This window comes from Eulemur rufifrons, chromosome 1 (genome assembly GCF_041146395.1).
Source record: "Eulemur rufifrons isolate Redbay chromosome 1, OSU_ERuf_1, whole genome shotgun sequence".
In the NCBI taxonomy this organism is placed as follows: Eukaryota; Metazoa; Chordata; class Mammalia; order Primates; family Lemuridae; genus Eulemur; species Eulemur rufifrons.
Window position 1 is genome coordinate 32,979,097 of NC_090983.1, and position 19,921 is coordinate 32,999,017.

General features: G+C 36.4%; 1 protein-coding gene across 1 annotated transcript in view; it reads left to right on the forward strand.

The window, feature by feature from the left end:
* Positions 1-19,921, forward strand: part of SATB2 (SATB homeobox 2) — a 172,841-nt gene that overhangs the window by 79,296 nt on the left and 73,624 nt on the right. The window contains exon 6 of the mRNA XM_069468896.1: positions 3,941-4,043. Coding sequence (XP_069324997.1) covers positions 3,941-4,043 — 103 coding nt within the window. The remainder of the gene's footprint in view (positions 1-3,940; positions 4,044-19,921) is intronic.

Below are 19,921 nucleotides of genomic sequence, written 5' to 3' on the forward strand. Positions count from 1 at the left end.
AGTATTATGGGGATACAAATGTTTTTGGTTACATGGATCACTTTTATAATGCTTGAGTCAGAGTTATAAGTGTGCCCATCACCCAGATAGTGTTCATTGTACCTGTTAGGTAGGTTTTCACCCATCCCCTCCTACCCCCTCCTCCCTGCGTGATTTCCATTGAGTTTTACTTCCCTCTGTGCCCATGCGTAGAGAAAGGAGCACTTATGCACTGTTGGTGGGACTGCAAATTCATACAACCTTTATGGAAAACAGTATGGAGATTCCTCAATACCTTATTTAAAAAAAACACAACACTTTTAAATATAAGTGGCAAACCATATGTCAGATGGACTGCAAATAAGAACACTTAGGCTTCATCCCTCATTCAAAATCTTTACGTTTAAGGTTGGGCACGGTGACTCACACCTGTCCTCCTAGGCCAAGGTGGGAGGATTGCTTGAGCTCAGGAATTCTAGACCACCCTGAGCAAGAACAAGACCTTATCTCTACTAAAAACAGAAAAATTAGCCAGGCATGGTGGCGCATGCCTGTAGTCCCAGCTACTCGAGAGGCTGAGGCAGGAGGATCCCTTGAGCCCAGGAGTTTGAGGTTGCAGTGAGCTATAATGATGCCACTTCACTCTATCCAGGGCGACAGAGTAAGACTTTGTCTAAAAGAATACCCAAAACTTTACATTTAAAATTTCAAAATTGCAGAGAAGCCTGAAATTTTTCAAAAGGTTCTGTAGTTGGGAAGACATTTTAAACCTTTTTATTTATCTTAAAATGTAATATTATTCATAAAATAGCCTTGCCTACAATCACTTTTTATGTGGTATTTGTGGCTGTGTCTCTGTACCTGAATGGACGCTGCCTCTGTTGCCCATCGTGAGTATGGCCTCATCCTTCCTTCTCACAACCCACCACCATGCAAAGTGGTGTGTGCTTAGTAAATGCAAAGTCATTTTAAAATTAGCCTCAGTAAAACGTAGTTCCTCTGTTTAAGTGTTAAAAATAGCAATACACATATCTTCTGGGGTTTTTAAAGTCAGTATTGCTTTATATTAACATGGATACTCAAGAGTTGATTGTATTCCGGATTGAAAAAGTAGACTCAGATCTTGTTCCTTTTTGAAAAATATGTGAGGATCCTAAAAGTCCAACTGGGTGGTTGCTCTAGAATGATTGGAAAACATAAAAGAGCAATGTCAACTACAAAATTATATATTATAAAATTATAAATTATATAATAAATAAAATAAATTATATATTATAAATTATGTATCATAAAAAGGAGTAAATGGAATTAGATCTCTTTTGGCAGGATGGTAGGTGAGAAAGATTTTCATCATTACTCATCCCATTCTGCATCAAATGTATCTCACTGGGTTTAAGGTGTTGTTGATTGTAAGATGCATCCCTATTTCAGTGACATTAAAGTATAAAAAATGGCCTTAGAATGGATGAAATATGGTAAATACGTATTCTCTGTGTCCCGGGACCTCTGGAGAAGATTGTTTCTGTGGAGTAAAAGTCAACATGTGCTGGGTCTATGTTAGCCCCTGTCAACTTTGCATATTATTAAAAATAGTTTGGATTTTCTAAAAATTCAATTGACACTAACATTAAGATGACCTTTCAGTATGTGTCTGGAGTATTTTAGTGAAGCCTAGCGATTCAGACTCAGACTATCAAATATGATGGTCTAATTAGGGTTACAGAATGTTCATGTTTGAAATTGGAATATTGTTCTGTGATCAGTACAGATAAAAACTCATTTATGATAATCTGAGGAAGAAAACAAAGCTGATTAAATGTGGGTAGCCAGTGTCCCCTTTTTAAATTAGTTGTATGAAATATAGGACCTTGTGATGGGGCTGGTAGGAGCCCAGATATTCATTTCCTTGTCACATAGGTTAACACCAGCCTTGTGCAAGGTAGATGAAGATGCAGCTGGAACAAGGACAAAATAGAGAGGCTAGAGAGGGAGGGAAATGTGGATTATCTGGGGCCAGAGTGATGTGGGCTGTAGCCTTGTATTGTGGGCCAGGAAGAGTTGAGGAACAGCTCCCGGCAGTACTCAGACACTTTCCATTTTAGTCTACCTCCTAGACCATTTTGCAATACAAGGTTTAACTCTAACGCCTGCCATGGCTATATATCCTATGACTTCAGAGGATAATATTCATATAAACAAGATAGAGAGATGACAAGTACATTTGTGATTATTCACATACACCAGGGAGTCTGATGCATCTATTATTAGGATACTTTCATGTTAAAATTTTTATTATTATCACATTTCAGTTTGGCATTTCAAAATTTCATCTCTGCCCCTCTTCATGTGTTAAATTTCAGTGACTCAGATATCCCACATCGGAACTATGTGAGACACGAGGTAGAAAAAAATGAAACAGACTCAGTCACTGTCCTCAAGGGTCTCACAGTCTAGGAACGGAGAGAAAAATCTCGGCCCAGAGAGGGAGCTAGCTCAGCTAGTCAGGAAACAGCTTTACTTGGTTGTGAATAACACAAAGCAGAGTGCTGCCTCAGGGAGATTAGGATTCTAGCGGTCCCCTAAGGCAGCAGGTAAGGTCCCATAGTTTCTGTCATACACTCAGGTGACACTGGCTATCTGAGTTCCCAGTGCTATGTTCGGACCCTGGGATTAAAAGAGTTCTTACTATCTCCCCTTAGAGAAAAGAATTGTCATTTAGAGATCAGCAACTGGGGGAGGCTAGCCATCTGCTATGTAGAAAGGGCCAAAGAGGTTTCTCCGAATTGAATTAAGAAGCCCCTCCTTCACCAGTACTCTGCATAGTAATTAAAAAGAGAGGGAGTCTGATGTTTTAAAGGGAGTCTAAGAAGGTCTGTCCACTGGCGTTTGGACCTCTTGGTAAATAACTCAACATTGATTTGATTTATTGTTATCCTTTTTGTCTCTACTACTTTGTAGAAATGTCATTAGAAGTTCTAAGATTTCTCTGAACTGCTCCATATCTGAGGATAACTTTTTTGAGAAAGATGAGGTTGCAAGGCAAAATATAAAACCTTACACAGGTCATTAGAATCTCTTGATTTGTTAATATTCATTTGTTTTTAGACAACATTTGTAGGAACAAAATCTATATATAAAACACACACAGTCAATTCAGGTATAAGTTGACATCTGTCACAAATGTTGGCCTAAACATGCCTTATTAAGTGCAAACATATCTCTGTAGGAAATTAAATTCAAGGTGTGAAATTATAATTTTAACTTTTCAGTTCTAAGTCAGGTTATGTTCCCCTTCTCTTTCCCTTTAACCCCGATTACAAACAAATCAGCTGAGGGCTCGAGCCGAGGAGAGGAAGATGAGAGCAAGGAGGAATCATGCACTTAAGCTCTCACAAACTTTTAGCTTTGATTCATTTTTGGTTGAAACACAGTACAAGTGTTATGTTTAGTTTCCCCTGCTCTAAAATAGCACTGTTAATTTTTTCATTTGGTGAATTTTCACACAAGTGCTAATCACACGTTTCTATAAATTATATTAATTTAACTTATTTCCCTAAATGTTGTTCTGCAGTGTGTAGCACGGATGTTCTCAGATTTTTGGCTGTGTACGCTTGTTGCAGTTGGAAATGGAACAGAAACATCTGAAAGGCATTATTTGGATTATGGATGCTGGAGCATCTGATCCCACCTTTTGCTCTGGTTCCTACATCACAACTGTTCTTCCCCTTTGCATTTAACCTTCACGTCCTGTCTTCTCCATTTTTGACATTATCCCGGGCTTGGCTTTGTGGACAAATTATTGTCAGTTGTGCAAATGTAAGTTAAAGGGATAGTAAATTCAGGTAATCATGTTTGATGTTAAAAAGTTTAGTTTGCAAGACAAAAGAGATTGGTATGGGCCCTTTTTTATCCCGGAAAAGTAGTCATGATTTTGAAAAATAACTTTTTTTTTCCTTTTCAGAGTATGATTTCATCCATTGTAAATAGCACATATTATGCCAATGTGTCAGCAACCAAGTGCCAGGAGTTTGGGAGATGGTATAAAAAGTACAAGAAGATTAAAGGTAAAGTGACTTTTTTGTTTTTTTTAAAGCCTATTTTCAGTTTCTTTAGGTCAATGAGTTATTGGTTGTTTGGAATTTATGCTAATTTTAGATATAATGCACATAATTTTTTACAAAGGTAAGATTCTCAATATTTCTGTCATGAGATACAAGTTGACTCCCTTAGAACTAAGAAGGTATTAGAAGTAAAAGTAAAAATTTTAGCACAATATATGAAGTTTATAGTTTTCATAAGTGATACCTGTCAAGGCTAAAATTCTTTAGAATGGAAACTTAAAAGTAGTCATTCTAGGTTAAATCAGCACTTACTGTTTGAGTACTGATTAACAAATTGGAATGACACTTGTAGTATAGGGAACTCTTTGGTCAGAAATGGAGTTTTGATGTGTTTATTTGTAGACAATTCAAAAGCAGTAGTTAAATTACAGGCTCTATAGTCAGGCAAACTTGTGTTCAAATCTTTGCCTTCCACTTGCTAGCTGTGTGAGCTTGAACAAATTATGTAACTTCGCCAAGACTCAATCTCCTCATCTGATTATTGGAAATAATCAAAGTACCTGGATCACTGGGTAGCTGTGGGGACTAAATAAGACAAAACTGACCCCACATAACATCTTAATAAATAATAGCTATTTAATAGAATACTGTTCTACTAATAATTAATAGTAGTAGTAGCACTAGCAGTAATGTATTATATATGGAATTACGTTTGGTCCTGAAAATACAGTTCTCTTATGTAACAGATAGCATGCTATTTACACCACCCAGTCCTTTAAACGTATCAGTGATATTTTACCTTTGCAAATATGTCAATGTTGGAAAAATTCTGTTCTCCTCCAATTCAGATAAATGGCACCAATGAGGCAAAAATTGGGGAATTTTTTGTAACCTTGATGTTTGAGAGTCCTTCAAGTCCAAATTTCGCATGATTTATGATATCATCATTCACACTTTATTATAGGTATTCGTAGTCTTGCTGACAGCTCACTGCCCCCATCTGAGAGCCAAATGACAATTTGGTTGGTGGGGAAGAGTAAAGGATGAACTTACTTGTTTTAATACCTGTGGGTTTTCTCAGGGGGTGCAGGGGTCAAAGTAATGCCGATTGGCTATTGAGTACTTGGGAACTTGTTTACAAGATTCCCTTTTGAGGAAATAAGCTTTACATGCATTGGTGGCACATTTCCTATCACACAGGAATAAGAATATGTTATACTAAATATACAATTTATAAGGAAAGCCAAAATGTAAAGCTACCCAGAAGAAATTAAGTGCACTGAAAATTGAATTAAGATCCGTTTCTTTTCAACATATTCTCGAATTCTTAGAATCCTTTAGATTCTAGTTTGGGCAAATGCTTTAGAATATTAATATTCACCCTTGTATGGGATAAAATGAATAGCTCCTTCTCATAATAAGACATGATTGTATGGTTCAGAAGGGTTTCTTTTCTGTAAGTGTTGCCTCCAAGTTTTTCTTTTAAAATAGGATTGTTAAAGTGCTTGAACATGTCCTTTTTGGCTAAAAAATCACAGGAATCACGCAGCTTCAAGGTCATTTGTTAGATCCCATTTATTTACTGTTGTAAGAGAAAGGAAGAGAGTGTTCTCTTCTAATCGGCTAGAGTATAATTCCAGATTCAGAGACATTAGAAACTCTTCACTCTAGTGTTGTCAGAATTGCCACTACAGAATTTGTGTGTGTGTGTGTGTGTGTATGTGTGCACACATTAACACTCATGTCCTCTACTTTTCTCCTTTCTTAGAGATTCAATTCTTCAAGCTCTATTTTTTTTCAAGATAGTAAATGCACAGTTAAATCTTAAAGTGCTGTAAAAGCGACTGAGACCTTGATTTCATTCACTAGGTCAAGGATCCACACCTGAAGAGGCTGTCAGACACTGTGTACACATGCTATTCAAAGAGATGGAGCTAGTTAGTCATTGCTGTTGAAAAGTGTGTGTGTGTCTGTGCGTGTGTCAGTAGGAGGAGAAAAGGGAAGGTTAAGGTATGTGTGAAGTAAACACAAGCTGCTGTAAAACGGTTCAAGTGGTGTTGATTCATCAGCCAAGGGAGTGGGAGGAAAAACAAAGAATTCATGACAGGTATAATGGTGTACAGAAAATAAACACTCAGAGAAGTACGTTTTATTAACTTTCGACCCTTGGAAAAAAGGAAGTATTGGACCTAGACAGGCATATTTCATTCGGTAGAAGATTTTTGCTACGAGTAGATGTCATTGTGGGAGTTCCTATCTAAAAGGACCCATTTCTTATGGGAAAGTCATGAATTGGTTGGTAAAATTTCAGTTTGTGTTCATCCATATTAAAAATGAAAAAAAGGAGTAATGAATTTCAAATCTGGAAATCAGTAGCAGCAAAACCAGCCTACATTAGGGCTCTTTCTGAGACCCCAGATATCAGAGTTCCATATCTCTTCCTGCCTCCCTACCTTCCCTTTCCACCTCAAAGTTACCAATTTACAAGTACTGTGACTGATACTCAGTGTAGAAGATCTAAGCTCACTTACTGATGTCCCAACCTAAATGCAGGCTACACTGTTAAATATGTTTCCTATTATCTGCTAATGTCTGTTTTAATAAAACAGTGGGAACTAAATGGTTGCTTCTTAATCAAAACCATGATTTCCTAAACATAAGCTATGTGATTCTGTTACAAATTGCCACATATAGATCTCCTAGGTCAAAATTTTTTTCTCTTCTCACAGAAATAAATAAACAGTAAAATAATTATATACTCTGAAAGATCAAAGTAAATATGACTAAAACCTGGCAAAAATAAAAGTCTACTGGAAGGATTAAAAAAAAGATCAGATTGCAAATTCTGCAGTTAATGCTTAAATAAATATGAGAAAAATGAACAATCAATAATTCGATATCATTAAAAACAGATGTAAAAACTATATACAAATGGAATTGTCTAAATTTTGAAGTAAACATTTTAATGTGCATTTTTTGAATTTGTTGTTATTATAGCTAAACTATTTACACTTGTTCTTTAAAAAGTCCTAAATTGATTGGTCGTAGCATGCTAACTTTATTTTCCACAGTGATCACAGCAAAGCACATTCTTCTTACCTTTTTTCTTTAATTTCAAAAACAATCACAGTTGACACAGACATATTTGAGTTAACATTAGAGCTGCTTTAGAATAGATGGGGAGACAGAGTTCATACACTCTGGTTTCAAGGTCCAGGACCATGAACCTGTTTCCCAGGAGTTTTTGACATTGAAGACAGTGGAGTATGTGGGTGGGGTGGTAGGTTGGTTTAGATAGCAGTTTTCTTCTTGCTGCTCATCACATACTATCATTGCTCTTGGCCTAGATTTTTATAATATAAAGTTCCTAAGCTCCCAAGTATAAGACAAAAACATACATTTTACCTAAAAGCATGAAAAAAAGACCAATACTAATAGTTGTTTAATGTTTAGTAGTTTTAGTGTTGGACACAAAAGTAATCCACAGACACCTAGAAACATTTATCCTATTATAAAATTATTTTCAAGGTTTTAGGATTATGAGGGATTTACTCCATCACTTTTTCTTTCTGCATATTTTAATAAGAGACTATATATTTTTTTACCCAACTCTTCTTTTATATGGACCCTGTTTGGATGTGAACTCGTCCCATAATTTTTTATGAAACCAAGTAGCAATTATGTATGCGTTACCACCATCAATTATACTGTTATGGCAATCTAGTTTTGCAGGGGATATAATAAAAATAAGAAAGTGCTTTAACAAAGAATGTCTCATATACTTTAAATGTACCCTATTAATAAATTAAAAGAAAATAATTTTTAATATAAAGCGCTTGTCATCTGGTACCATAAATGAATTAGCATCTTTGATGAGGTCAATCCCAATTATTTAATATGTCTCAACAATTGAGGGGGTCATTGAAAGTTCACACAAATACTTGGTGGTTATTAGAAAATTATTTGTGTCATAAAATAATACCACTAGAATGAATAGACCTAACCAAACCCTGTATTTTGGCCAGAGTGCAAAATTATCCCCATCACTTTCCTTTTCTCAATCATTGCTCAGGAACCTCCTGATTGCTAGTTGTCTTAATTTTATTTGTTTATTTGAGCTTATTTTGCAAAATATTAAAAAGCTGGGAGAAAAGAGGATTTTAAAAACCAGTGTTACTTCCCCAAGCCCGGTTTATTCTAGTAATCAGTATTTTATCTGACCCTGTCTGATCTAGTCTTGCAAGATCAAACGTCCAGGCCAGCGAGCAGACAGTAAACAAAGCTCATGAAGGGTTTCGGTAAACACAAAGATTAGATGTTGAATGAAAATTAAACTCCTTGAACTAGTCCTCTGTACTAAAGTGGTTAAGTGGGTTGTGATTAAAAGAAATAAGTAATTATGATCATTATAGCTGAAATGATATAATGTTACCACATTTAAAGCACCTCTTGTATCCGAAAATGATTGTGTCATTTACAAAGTGGTGCCTCAGAGTTGAATAGAGAAATCAATGTCCTCTGACCTGGTTCCATAAGGCAGCCCTTGCTTAGCCATGGTGGAATCGGTGGTCAGGACAATGCCTTTAATCAACTCCTGGTACTTCTGTCTCTGCTGTTGTTTAGCTCTGATGAGGTAAAAGTAACTTACTTTTGTCTACCTAATTCTTCTGAGTCATGAAAGAAATTTGCTTTCAGCTTCAGATCTAAATGAAGTGTTCTGCAAGGAAGTTGATCTGCCCTCTGCCTTTACCATATCCTGCTAAAAGTAATGGCAACGTAAAATCCTTTGAATCTTGTATAAATATTTATTTATTTTATTACATATTGAAAAATTAGTGTTGTATATATTTATGGGACACAAAATGATGTTATGATTTTTCAATATAATGTGGAATGATTAAATCAAGCTAATTGACCTATCACCTCAAATATTTGACATTTTTGTGATGAGAATATTTGAGATTTACTCTCCTTATGGTAATGAAATTACAGTACTGAGTTGTTAGCTATATTCACCATGCTGTGCAATAGATATAAAAAATATCAGATTTATTCCTCCTATCTAACAGAGATTTTCTACCCTTTGGTGATCATCTCCCCATTGCTCCCACCTCCCAGCCCCTGATAACCACCATTCTCTGCTTCTATGAGTTCAATTGGTTTAGACGCCATATGTAAGTGTGCACATGTGGTATTTGTCTTTCTGTGTTTGGCTTATTTCACTTTGCATAATGTCTTCCAATTCCACCCATATTGTCACAAATATTAGATTAATGGAAATAGAAACATCACTTCCACAACCAACCACTCTTCATCCCACTAGTTCTGCAACATTTGGAAGAGCTTTGTACATTTTTGCTGAGACAATCACTGATATGTATTCATAGATCGCCTTAGCCTGCTTGGCCTTCTGGTTAGCAGAAGCTTATGAGTAGTGTCAGCAAGTGGAAAAAGTGTGGGAATGCTTTGCACACTCAGCTCAGATGTAGGGTAATTCCTTGCATGGATATTGAGAAGCTCATTCCAGCTGTACTGGTAGCTACTTTTTTGGTCAGAGGGTATTTATTTATAAATATATGAATAAGTAAAAACAATTGTTTGTTAGTAATGTGGTTTGTGGATTAAAAGTAACAAACTTGCTATCTGTTCATATTTATACTACTTATAATGCCATTTTAAATACACATTAAAAAAGGATGGAAAAGGAAAAATGATCTGCTTTCCTCACTCTCTCCCTATCTCCCATGCATCTACCCCTCCATCCATCCATCCATCATGTAAACTTCCTATTTGAAAGATACATCAGATATAGTTCGTGGTTTCAAAAATCCTACAGTCAATGTGAAGCTGTTAATTAATAAAATAACACATATTTATTCATTCAAAAATAAACTTGAGCATCTATTTTATGTATGTGGTAGAATTCTAAGGACTGGAAACACAGTGCAGAGCATTACATTGTTTTTCCTTGTAAGAAAATTATAGTCATAATTAAATAAATAATTTTAATTAAATGTTTAGTGAGTGTTTCTACTGCAGTCCATATTCTGTGTGGCAAGAAGCATCCAGAAACACATAAGATGTGGTTCCTACCTCTAGTTGTGTTGTCCTCCACCCAGCAGGAGAAACATCCCTGCAAATATATCTGGCAGAGATATAGTAGTGGTATAAACTAGTGTGATGGTAGCACAGAGAAAGGTCCATAAATTTTACCTACTAGTTTTGGTGGCAGAAGGGGTGGGGATGGTTATGGAGAAGTAGCACATGAATTAGTCCTTAAGGACAAGTAGAATTTTGCAGCAAGGAGGAAAAGAGAAAGAAGAATGTTTTAGGCAACTGCATGTTCACGAGTACAGATGCAGAGGTGTGAAAGAGCATTGTATGTTTAGAAAATTATGGGTGGTTGTCTAGTATGTCTAGAATGGCACTACCATGACACTGTCCTACAACAGGTGCCCAGAATGGCTAAGATTTTGAAAAGAGAAAGATAGAGCTTAGGGGAGGGCGGTGGCACCAAATGTTGGTGAATGAACAGAAATGGTTGGGACCAGACTGTGGGGAGCATTTGTGTTATAACAATGGAAAATAAGGCTGGGAAGGTAGAGACTACACCTTAGGGGACTTGGAAAGCCCAGCTGAGGCATTTTGAGGACGGAAGGTTTTGCAGCAAGGAAATGGTATAATGAAAATGGTGGCTTTAGAAAAGATTCCTCTAGAAGCCAGAGTGTGTGTATGGCAGGAAAGGAGGTGGGTGGTGTATACACCTGGAGAAGTAGGCAGAGTCAAATCTATTGCAGTAATTGATGGAAGTGAAGGTGGTGAGGGGAGAGAGGCCTTGGCTTTACGTGGCGTGAGTGAGAAGGACAGGGAGCAACCAATGCCAGAGGTTCAAGCAGAGAAGAGCCAGTGAGGTTTGGGGAGAGTGAATGGGGCATGTTGGAGAAAGAAAGAGAGCTGTAAGCAGAATCCAAGGTTTTGAGCTTAAGTGACTCTTGATGGTTATGACAGAAACAGAACAATATGAATGGAAAGGGTACTTGGGTGAGAATTGGCAACTAGACAGAAATGTCTGTTAGGCCATCAAGATGTGAAACCAGTCGACTAAAGGAAAGGATCAAAGAATAAATTTGGACGACTGTTGAAGTAGTACCAAAGGAGCTTTGTTTAAAGTGGGGAGCAAGAACAAGAGAGGGCTGGAAGCTTTGAGAGGAAAAGGGCCCAGGGTTAAGAAGATGTGTTAGGGAGAGAGTGAGGTGTTGCAGAAGCCAAGGGAAGTTGAGTTATTAGCGGGGAAGCGTTATCAAGGGTGTTGGGGGGAAGAGGAGGGCATCGGAGGTTCTTGGTCTTGGCATAAAGGAGGCCGCAATGTCATCAGACACCCTGCAGTGTGAGAACAGGAAAGTATATGTGTGTAAGAAGGGAGAGAGTGGCAAGGAAACAAAGGCTGCAGATGCTCACTTTGGGAGCAAAGAATCTAAAGTGGCTAAATTTAAAAATGCAGCATGAGGGTTAAGTATAACTAGGAGAAAAAGGATGGCCTGCTGCTCGCTTGGAAGAGGAAGGGAAATGATGAGTGAGAGTTTACACACCAGAAGGAGAAGGGCTTTGAGGCACTGATGGTGCTTTGCCTTTGAAAGAAAGAGAAATAGTGGTATCATCTTCAGAACAGGGCTGGGTGGGGGCAAGGAGATGCATAAGGAGGAAGGTTTTGGAGACTTAGTGGGCGGTGAGGATGAGCAGCTCATGCCGAGTTGGGGGTGGGGGTGGCAGTGAAGTGAAGGAGAGAATGTTTGGGAGGAGAGCACCTGAAATAGGTTCTGGACAGGCTGAGTCTGGGAAACAAGGAGCGAGTGTGCTTTGGATCTCTCATAGTTCCAGATTTCCATTTGTCCTGCCCAGAAACAAAATCAAAAACTCAAAACCAAAGATAGATGTGGTGGTGGCTGATGAAGAATCTACACAGCTGTGAAATGAGAGATTTAGATGTAGACCAGGAAATTCCTAGTGTATTTAAAATCTTGCATTTGAGGCCAGGAGTTCAACACCAGCCTGGGTGACATATTAGTAGACTCCATCTCTACAAAAAAATAGGAAAAATTAGCCAGGCATAGTGGTGGCACTGAGTAGTTGAGTAGTCCCAGCTACTCAGGAGGATGGAAGATGGAAGATGGCTTGAGCCCGGAGTCTGAAGCTTGAGCCCAGGAATTCAAGGCTTCAATAGGCTATGATCCTGCTACTGCACCCCAGCTTGGGCAGCAGAGTGAGACCCTGTCTTTAAAAAAAAAAAAAAAATGTAGAAAGAAAAAAAGTCTGATATGGTTGTGGAGATATTCTCTTCTTTTGGGGGAAACCAGCAGGTTAAAATCAGAGAACTCTCTTGGTTCAATTAAATAAAGATTATTATCTTTTTTTCTTTAGACGATTTACAAAGTAAAAAGCTGAAAAGCACTTAAGCTCATAAGGTGCTTGAAGCTCTTAACTGTAAGTGCTATGTAAGATGCTAGGACTGAAATCACATTGCCAAATGGATATAGTTATTTAACTAGCTATTTGCCTGAATGATGACGGGCCTTCATTCTTCCCTTTGCAAGAATTTTAGATTATCTGACCCCAGTTGGAGTCCTGAACTCCCAAAGGGATAGACATGAATCTAGAATCATCTGGAGTACAAATCAGAGTATGAGTTCTGACATTTCTGACATTGGGCCTTTCAAGCCATCACCTTTCTAAGCTCCATGTTACCATAGTAAGTTTGATTCTTGGCTACTCTTCTGGGCCAAAAGCTTCTTTGGAAGAACATCAGAGTGGGGACACAGGCACAGCAATATATCTACGTTGTGCCCTCCTCAGAGTCCTGTGAGCATGGGGCCCTGAACATTGTGGGTACTTAGTAAACATTAATAGAATTAAATTTACTATAGTTGAACTTACTTGAACATATGCACTTAGAACAGTTTTATTTTTGCACTTATTATATGATGACTAATCTTATATGCCATCTGATCTCTCAGTTGAGAGAAAAAAAGAAAAAAGAAAAATTTTGCTTGTTTAATTCATATTGTAAATGTCCTTAGCAAATTAGTAATTGGTTAGAATCATTCTCTTTTTCAATTAGTTATGGAGCAAAAGATTTAACAATAGTTAGTTCCACTGAATTGGGACAGTAATACCTTTATAAAGTACAAATTAGGGACCATTTGTGTAGCCTAAGAGAAACATCTCTTTGAGGTTTTTCCAGCTAATTTATTATTTTTCTTAAAATAATGGCCTAAAACGTTTAAGTTCTATAAAATCATAGAGACTAGTCAATGAAAGAGAATGAATCATGGATTGATGGTTTCCTTGATTAACTTTTCCTCAGTAGGTTGAATTAAAGAATGAATACACATGGAATGCCAACTGGCAAAGGCAGAATGATGCTAAAAAATAATGTTAAGTTTCTACAATATGATTTTTTTTTTGCATCATGTGCTGAATTCACCTTAGAAATTATAGTTTAGGTTAAAATAAAGAGTGAAAATAAAGATGTTATTAGATATAGGTAGCGTTAACCTATATAGAAAGTTATAGGAAAACTTGAAATAATCAATGATATCAAGCTGTGATACAGCATTGTTTGAAACCAAAAGGGACAATAGTGTTCTGATGCAGAGGGTTGAGAGTAGTAAAGGTGGATAATGCTCACTTTTTCCATGGAACATAATGGGTCCTATGAGCTTTTGCTGCCAAAGAAATAGAGGTGTCCAGATTCAAGTTGTTTTATGGTAGATATATATGTTTCTGTGGAGTTTAATATGATGGAAAAAGGAAGTTGATAATAAGGGGAAAATACACCTAAGAAAACCAATCATACGGTATTATCACAATGCCGGCTGGTACACTTTGCTTATGGGCTGTTTTATTGGGAGTTAACAAGTTGGCTCTGAATATCTTGCTCTAGGCAGAGACTTTGCAAGCAAGTTCTCAACCCAAAGACAAATTCTCTTGAACAAATTTAGAGCAAAAAAATCTTTAGGTATGGTAGTTCTAAAAGACTTAGCTTTTTTTTTTTTAAATCTTCAGCTCTTTCAGACTCCTAGTAATTTTTAAAAATTATAAGTAGTGAACTTTTCAGGTAATAGTTTTATTGTTTGTTTTAATGGTATGGGATTTATGTCTGATAGATACAGTATATTAGCTTTAGTTCTTGTAGTGATGTATGTCTATATCTGTGTTAATGGAAAATGGTTTTCATACAATAAATTGATTGTACTTCCAGCTATTGACTAAGAGAGAACAAATCAGAAGTATTTTCAGTGACTGTGCATATTGAATATTGGCAGATAGGATGCTGTTCTAATTTTGGGGGGAAGTTAGTGCTATGTTTACATTTTGAAAAGAATTTAATCCAGTGAAAGATTTGGGTAGACAATGAGCCTGGTTAGCATTAATATTTATCCCAGCTCAGAGAGGGGTAAAAATAAATATCAGGTTTTGAGCCATGTGGAATTGCCATTTTTTTAGGTCAAAATTGTTATATATTGCCGATTTCATATAGTTCAACCTCCTATGAATTTATTGTGATTGCCCAAGATTCTCAAGCTATTGCTATGTTATGTGAGTGGACATATCCTGTTTTATTTCTTCTTGGCTACCTGTTTCAAAGAAACATTTTGTATTTACAAAATTTACAAAGAGTACTTGCAAAAGCTCTCCATTGTGTGATTCATGTCTTTCATGAGTCAGGTGGGAATTTATGCTGATGACACTCATTTTGAGACACAGCTTCTTTTGGCTTCAAGAAAAATAAAATAATGGGGGGAATTCATAAAAATAAATATAGCCACTATATCAATGTATTACAGATGACTAGAAAGAATTGCTAATAAACTGACAAATAGGAATTTAAAGGAGCGATCTTTTATCATCAAAGAGAAATGCATTTTAAATCATAGGCAAATGTTATAGGCCCATCTATGTATACCAGTTAAATTGTTCAAAGCAAATATACTGATGGAGTTTTTTTAAAGCTAGTGTTATTCAATACTGTATCTGTAGAGGCTGGCATTAATTCCTGGCACATTATCGTTGATTAATAAATATTTGTTGTATGAATTAAAAAAATAAACAAATGTAAATAATCTTATCTTAGTGATTAGCTAATTCAGCTGTTGAAGAATCAGTAATTCCATCACTTTCAGAACTGACCAACTTTTTCAGTGTATGTCAGAAAGGTATACAAGGCGTATAGTGGAGGCCTCGGGTTGAGTCCTTAACTGTTTAGGTAACTCATCCATCTGTCATGCCACATGTGCACTCATGCACACACACATGCAAATGGAAAGTGGGACTTATCTGTAAGAAAGTTGATTGATTGGTCCTGACCCAAACCCTAAAACTATTTAAGAACCAACATGCTCCAGTTTGGCCATTTAACTTAAGCAGTGGAACATGGAGCTTAGGGTCCTAAAGACAAGATTTGAAGTCATAGTCTTCCTTGAATGTGTTTGTCACATCAGTTTTTCTGCATTTCAGCTTCCTTAATAAAATGGGGATACTAATATTTATGTCCCATAATTTCTGTGGGAATTACATGAGAATGATGTATAAAGGGTTCAGCTCAATGCTCCAGCTACTATACAAATGATAGGGATTTGTGTTACTTGAAATGCCAACACAGTTTGAAAGAGGTATATTAGCAATAGAGATATGAAAATGCCTGCATTTATAATAAAGCCTATTTTTAAAAAAGGAAATCTATTAAAAAGCCCTTGTGAAACATTCAGGCCCTAAAAACTTGACTTTGAGTTATACAAAGAAAGAGGGAAAAAAGCTAGTTTTCGTTGGCCACATGTTTGTTTGTTCTTATGAAGCTAGAAACAGCACCCCTAATCATTTTGAATATTCCTAAATATGTATCTGCATTTGACCTTGAACACCTTTTTAAATTTCTTGGGTATTAGACAAGATCATTGTCTCTGAAATTGGACTCTAAGGTTTTGGAGCTTAGGATATGGGAGCAGGGAATTTTGGGTAAAGGTTTGTAAATCCAAGGCAATCATATGCTCAAGAATATCTTTTCTTTATGCTCAAAAGTTTGGGTACCAATTTGAAATTGATTTGATTGGCAGTTTTTCTACTAAGAGTGCCAAAAGCACGTCTATGTCTTATGTCTTTTTGCCTTTGTAGAATCACTTCCAGAGTACTTTTTGAGGTTGAAGGAGTCACAGAGAAATTCTGCCACTTAAAAAAAAAAAATTTATTTGGCTTGTATTTTTCTACCCAGGGTTTCCAGGAGAGGTTCTGGGGAATACTAGAGTGTTATCTTATTAAGGAATCCATTAGCACTCATTCATGCTAATCCATTTACATTTGCATAAGCATCTTAATGGCTTAAAGAAAAATCCATAGGCCAGAGATTCTGGAAATTTCTCAGTGCAAAGCCTTTTACTCAATTCATTGCTTTCCACTTATTATAACTATGGACAAACCCCAGGGACTATTTCACAAAAGCAACTGTGTAAAGGTTTGCATTAAAACACTAGAATCATAGCTCTGGAAATACTGTCTGTCTTTTTAGCAGTACTGATAAATTTGTAAGAACAAAACTATAACTACTACTGCTATTGCCACTATGTAAACTACTATTATTCTTGCGATAGGGGGTTTCACAGAGATGTCTTAGGAAAGTCTTAAATTCTTGCCAAAGAGTCAAGAGCAGAAGCAAGTATTCTGAGAAAGAATTGTTTTAAAAATCCTACCGTATTCAGTACTGTATTTAAAAAAAATACAGTAATACAGTATTCTTCAAGATACTCTTAGATAAGTAACGTGGACAATTACTTTAAGACTAATTTACAGCTGACTTTCTCCGTTTTACAGGTAATCTCCAAGTCACCCAGGTAGTTACAATGCAGGCCTTAGAAATCCCAGTTTGCTCTTTCCACCTTTCCTGTGCCATCTTGCTAGGATTGGCAGGCACTTGTGCCTATCAGATGCTTCTCCTTTTGCTCATAAATCTTCCATAGAAACTATTCTTTGTGGGCACTTAGTCATTGCAACATATTTTGAGCATTGAAATTTTATTACATTTACATAATTGCAATAAAGAAATTATAATAAAAAGAATTAAGTGCCAAAATATATATTTTATTTTTGAGTATTGAAAATGTTCTTGTAACAACCTAAAATATATATCAGGGATTTGCAATATTTAAAATAAATACTTGGCTTCCTGGATGTACTGTAAAATTGCCTTAAATAAAATAAGATTTTGGGGCCAAATATCTTTTTATTATAAAACAGATTAAATCCCTGGGGAGGACTGTAACTTTCTTGTCTACGAACAACCAGCCATAGCCAGCAATCCCAAGTATATGAACAACTAACTAATGGTCACAGGGTGCTCTTGGTTAGAACCTTATCACTGTGAACTTGATGAGGCTTTAGGAGTCCCTGAGATTCTCATACAGGGGAACAAAGGCCCTACCCACTTCAGAGTTAAACAGAATCCCAGAAGCTTAAGAGGGTGGTGAGATAATGGTTGTCCATTCTCTGCAGTTTTCACCCAGTCCCCGAAAGCTTGAAGGAATCTGCCAGATTCTCATGGAGCTCTGAGTTTTTCAGAAACCTAAGCAGATTCCAGATCCGAACTGTTCACCTAGAAGGCCCTGGACTGGGACCTTTCCCCAATTGTTGGATTAGCTACCAAAAGCCTCACAGCTACTAGACATAGAAGTGTTTCTGTTTCCCTTGCCTCGACAGTTCCTCAAGCCATGTCTTGTTTGGGGACTTGTATTTGAAGCTGAGGACATCATTCCTTCCCACTCCAACATTCACCTTCTGGACTTCAGCCACACTAGTATCAAATTCACTGTGAATTAAATTGCAGCTCTGGTTTAAAGCCCTGGAAACAGTTGTGTTTTTAGTATCTCTTTAGTAAGTCAGGATGTTGACTTTATCTAGAATATTTTCTGTTGTGAATGTGAGCACTGCTTTTACCATCAGAGGCAGCACTGCCTTTTATGCTTCATTTTTACCGGGATTACTGATCTACTGCTGAATATAGCAGCGATAATAAGGTGGCTCTCAGAATCAAGGTGTGATCTTTGGTCTTGGTTTAATTTAAGACAGACTTTAACATGATATTTTCCATCACAGAGTGAAAAAGCAAAAACACAAAATCAGCTACTGCAGTTAGCCTGCATTTCAGACATTGTGATTATTTTCAAATTATTTTAAAAGAAAAAAAAGAAAAGAGAAAGAGAGAGGGAAAAGGGAAGGAAAGAAAAGAGAAGAGAGGAAAAAGGAAGGAAAGGAGGGAGGGATGAAAGAAAGGAAAGAAAGAGAAAGAAAGAAAAGAAACAAAATTTCAGGCTCAGTTTTCAAATGGAGTCTAGCACATTCTGATGCTTTTTTTTTTTTTTTTTTTTTTGCATTTGTACTTCACTTGCTGTGACTGAAGAGTCTAAAGATATTATATTATTCTGGTATTTTTATGAGAGTGGCAGCTAGAAATCAATGAAAATGTTTTAAAATTAGGCAGAGTCTGTGCAAACCGTTTCTGAAATCTTACACTGCCTTGGTCAGTGGAGGTGCAGCCTGTTGATTAGTATTTGACCCTTAGGCATTCTTAAAGTTGGGATGATGATTTTTTTTTTTCTTCCTTCATTCTTGGGAGTAAAGAACTTCGCTTTTATTGGTAGAGCCACTGGGGACCGAAAAACAAGAGATGTCTTTAGTTTCAGAAGCAAAATTTAAAATCTGTCAGCCCATGGGTAGGATCTGGTTTTCAGAAATGTTTTGTTTGGCTTTTATTGTATTTTGAAAATGGAATTAATTGCCAACGTGTAATGACAATACAAGAAAGACACACACTGGCTGAGGTGAGGTAGTGGCTGCTCCTTTTGAACTAGGCCGACTTTCACCCCACCTCTGCAGCACCTCTGCAGCTGGCTTTTCTGGCTGTTATCTGCCTGGACAGGTAGGCATTTGCACTTGCAATTCCTCATTAAGGGTTTATACTATGTAGTTAGTACTTCATGATTTTACTGCATGTTTCTAAGGATTTTCCACAGTCACTGTCTTTAACTATGACTTTATAAGGATCTAGGAACCCATAAGGATAGGAAGAATTATTGTGTATAACCTTAAAAAATATGGACTGGCATTATTTAGATTTTTATTGCACCAATTCATATAGGTTTCATAGAGCTCATGTTTATGCTGATTGTGTGTATAATTATTACTAGATCTATGAATAGAGTGGGGTTTTTAAAATTAATGATGCGATTTAGATATATCTCAGGAAAGTAAACTCATCCAAACGTAATTAAATAGTTGAAAAAATGAAAATACCAAAATTTTGGAAAATTTAGCTTTCGGTCAAAGACTACATTCTGTAAGAGGATGGTTCTATGTTTTTTAAGTAGGAAGAGAAATGGATATGACATTTGCTTATTAAGTACCTGAAAATATAAAATAATTTAATATTTGCATTCATCTTTGTCTTTGCTGAATTAAAAAGCAACTAAGTAAGCTAAAGTGAATCAAATGATTAACTGAGACCAAGTATTTCTGCCTATAAAACATGATTTTACTTTGGAAGCAGTTCATGGTCTCTTTACCTCTTTTTTGCAACAAGGAAATTATAATAGTAATTCCTGGTCTATGGAAAATGTTAGATTACGCCTCTGAAGGCTCTTAACCATTTTCTTTGGTTTTAAGACTATGTACTTTAAAGTTTAATTAATACAGTGATTGCAAAATGTTTGCCTTTAGAGGATAAGAGTAAAATAATTTGTTTACCTTGAACCTTATGAAGGAAAGGTGACATATAAAGTAATTAATTACATTGTAAGGATTAAACTAGAAATTGAACCCTAAAAAAGTTTGAGGTAAAC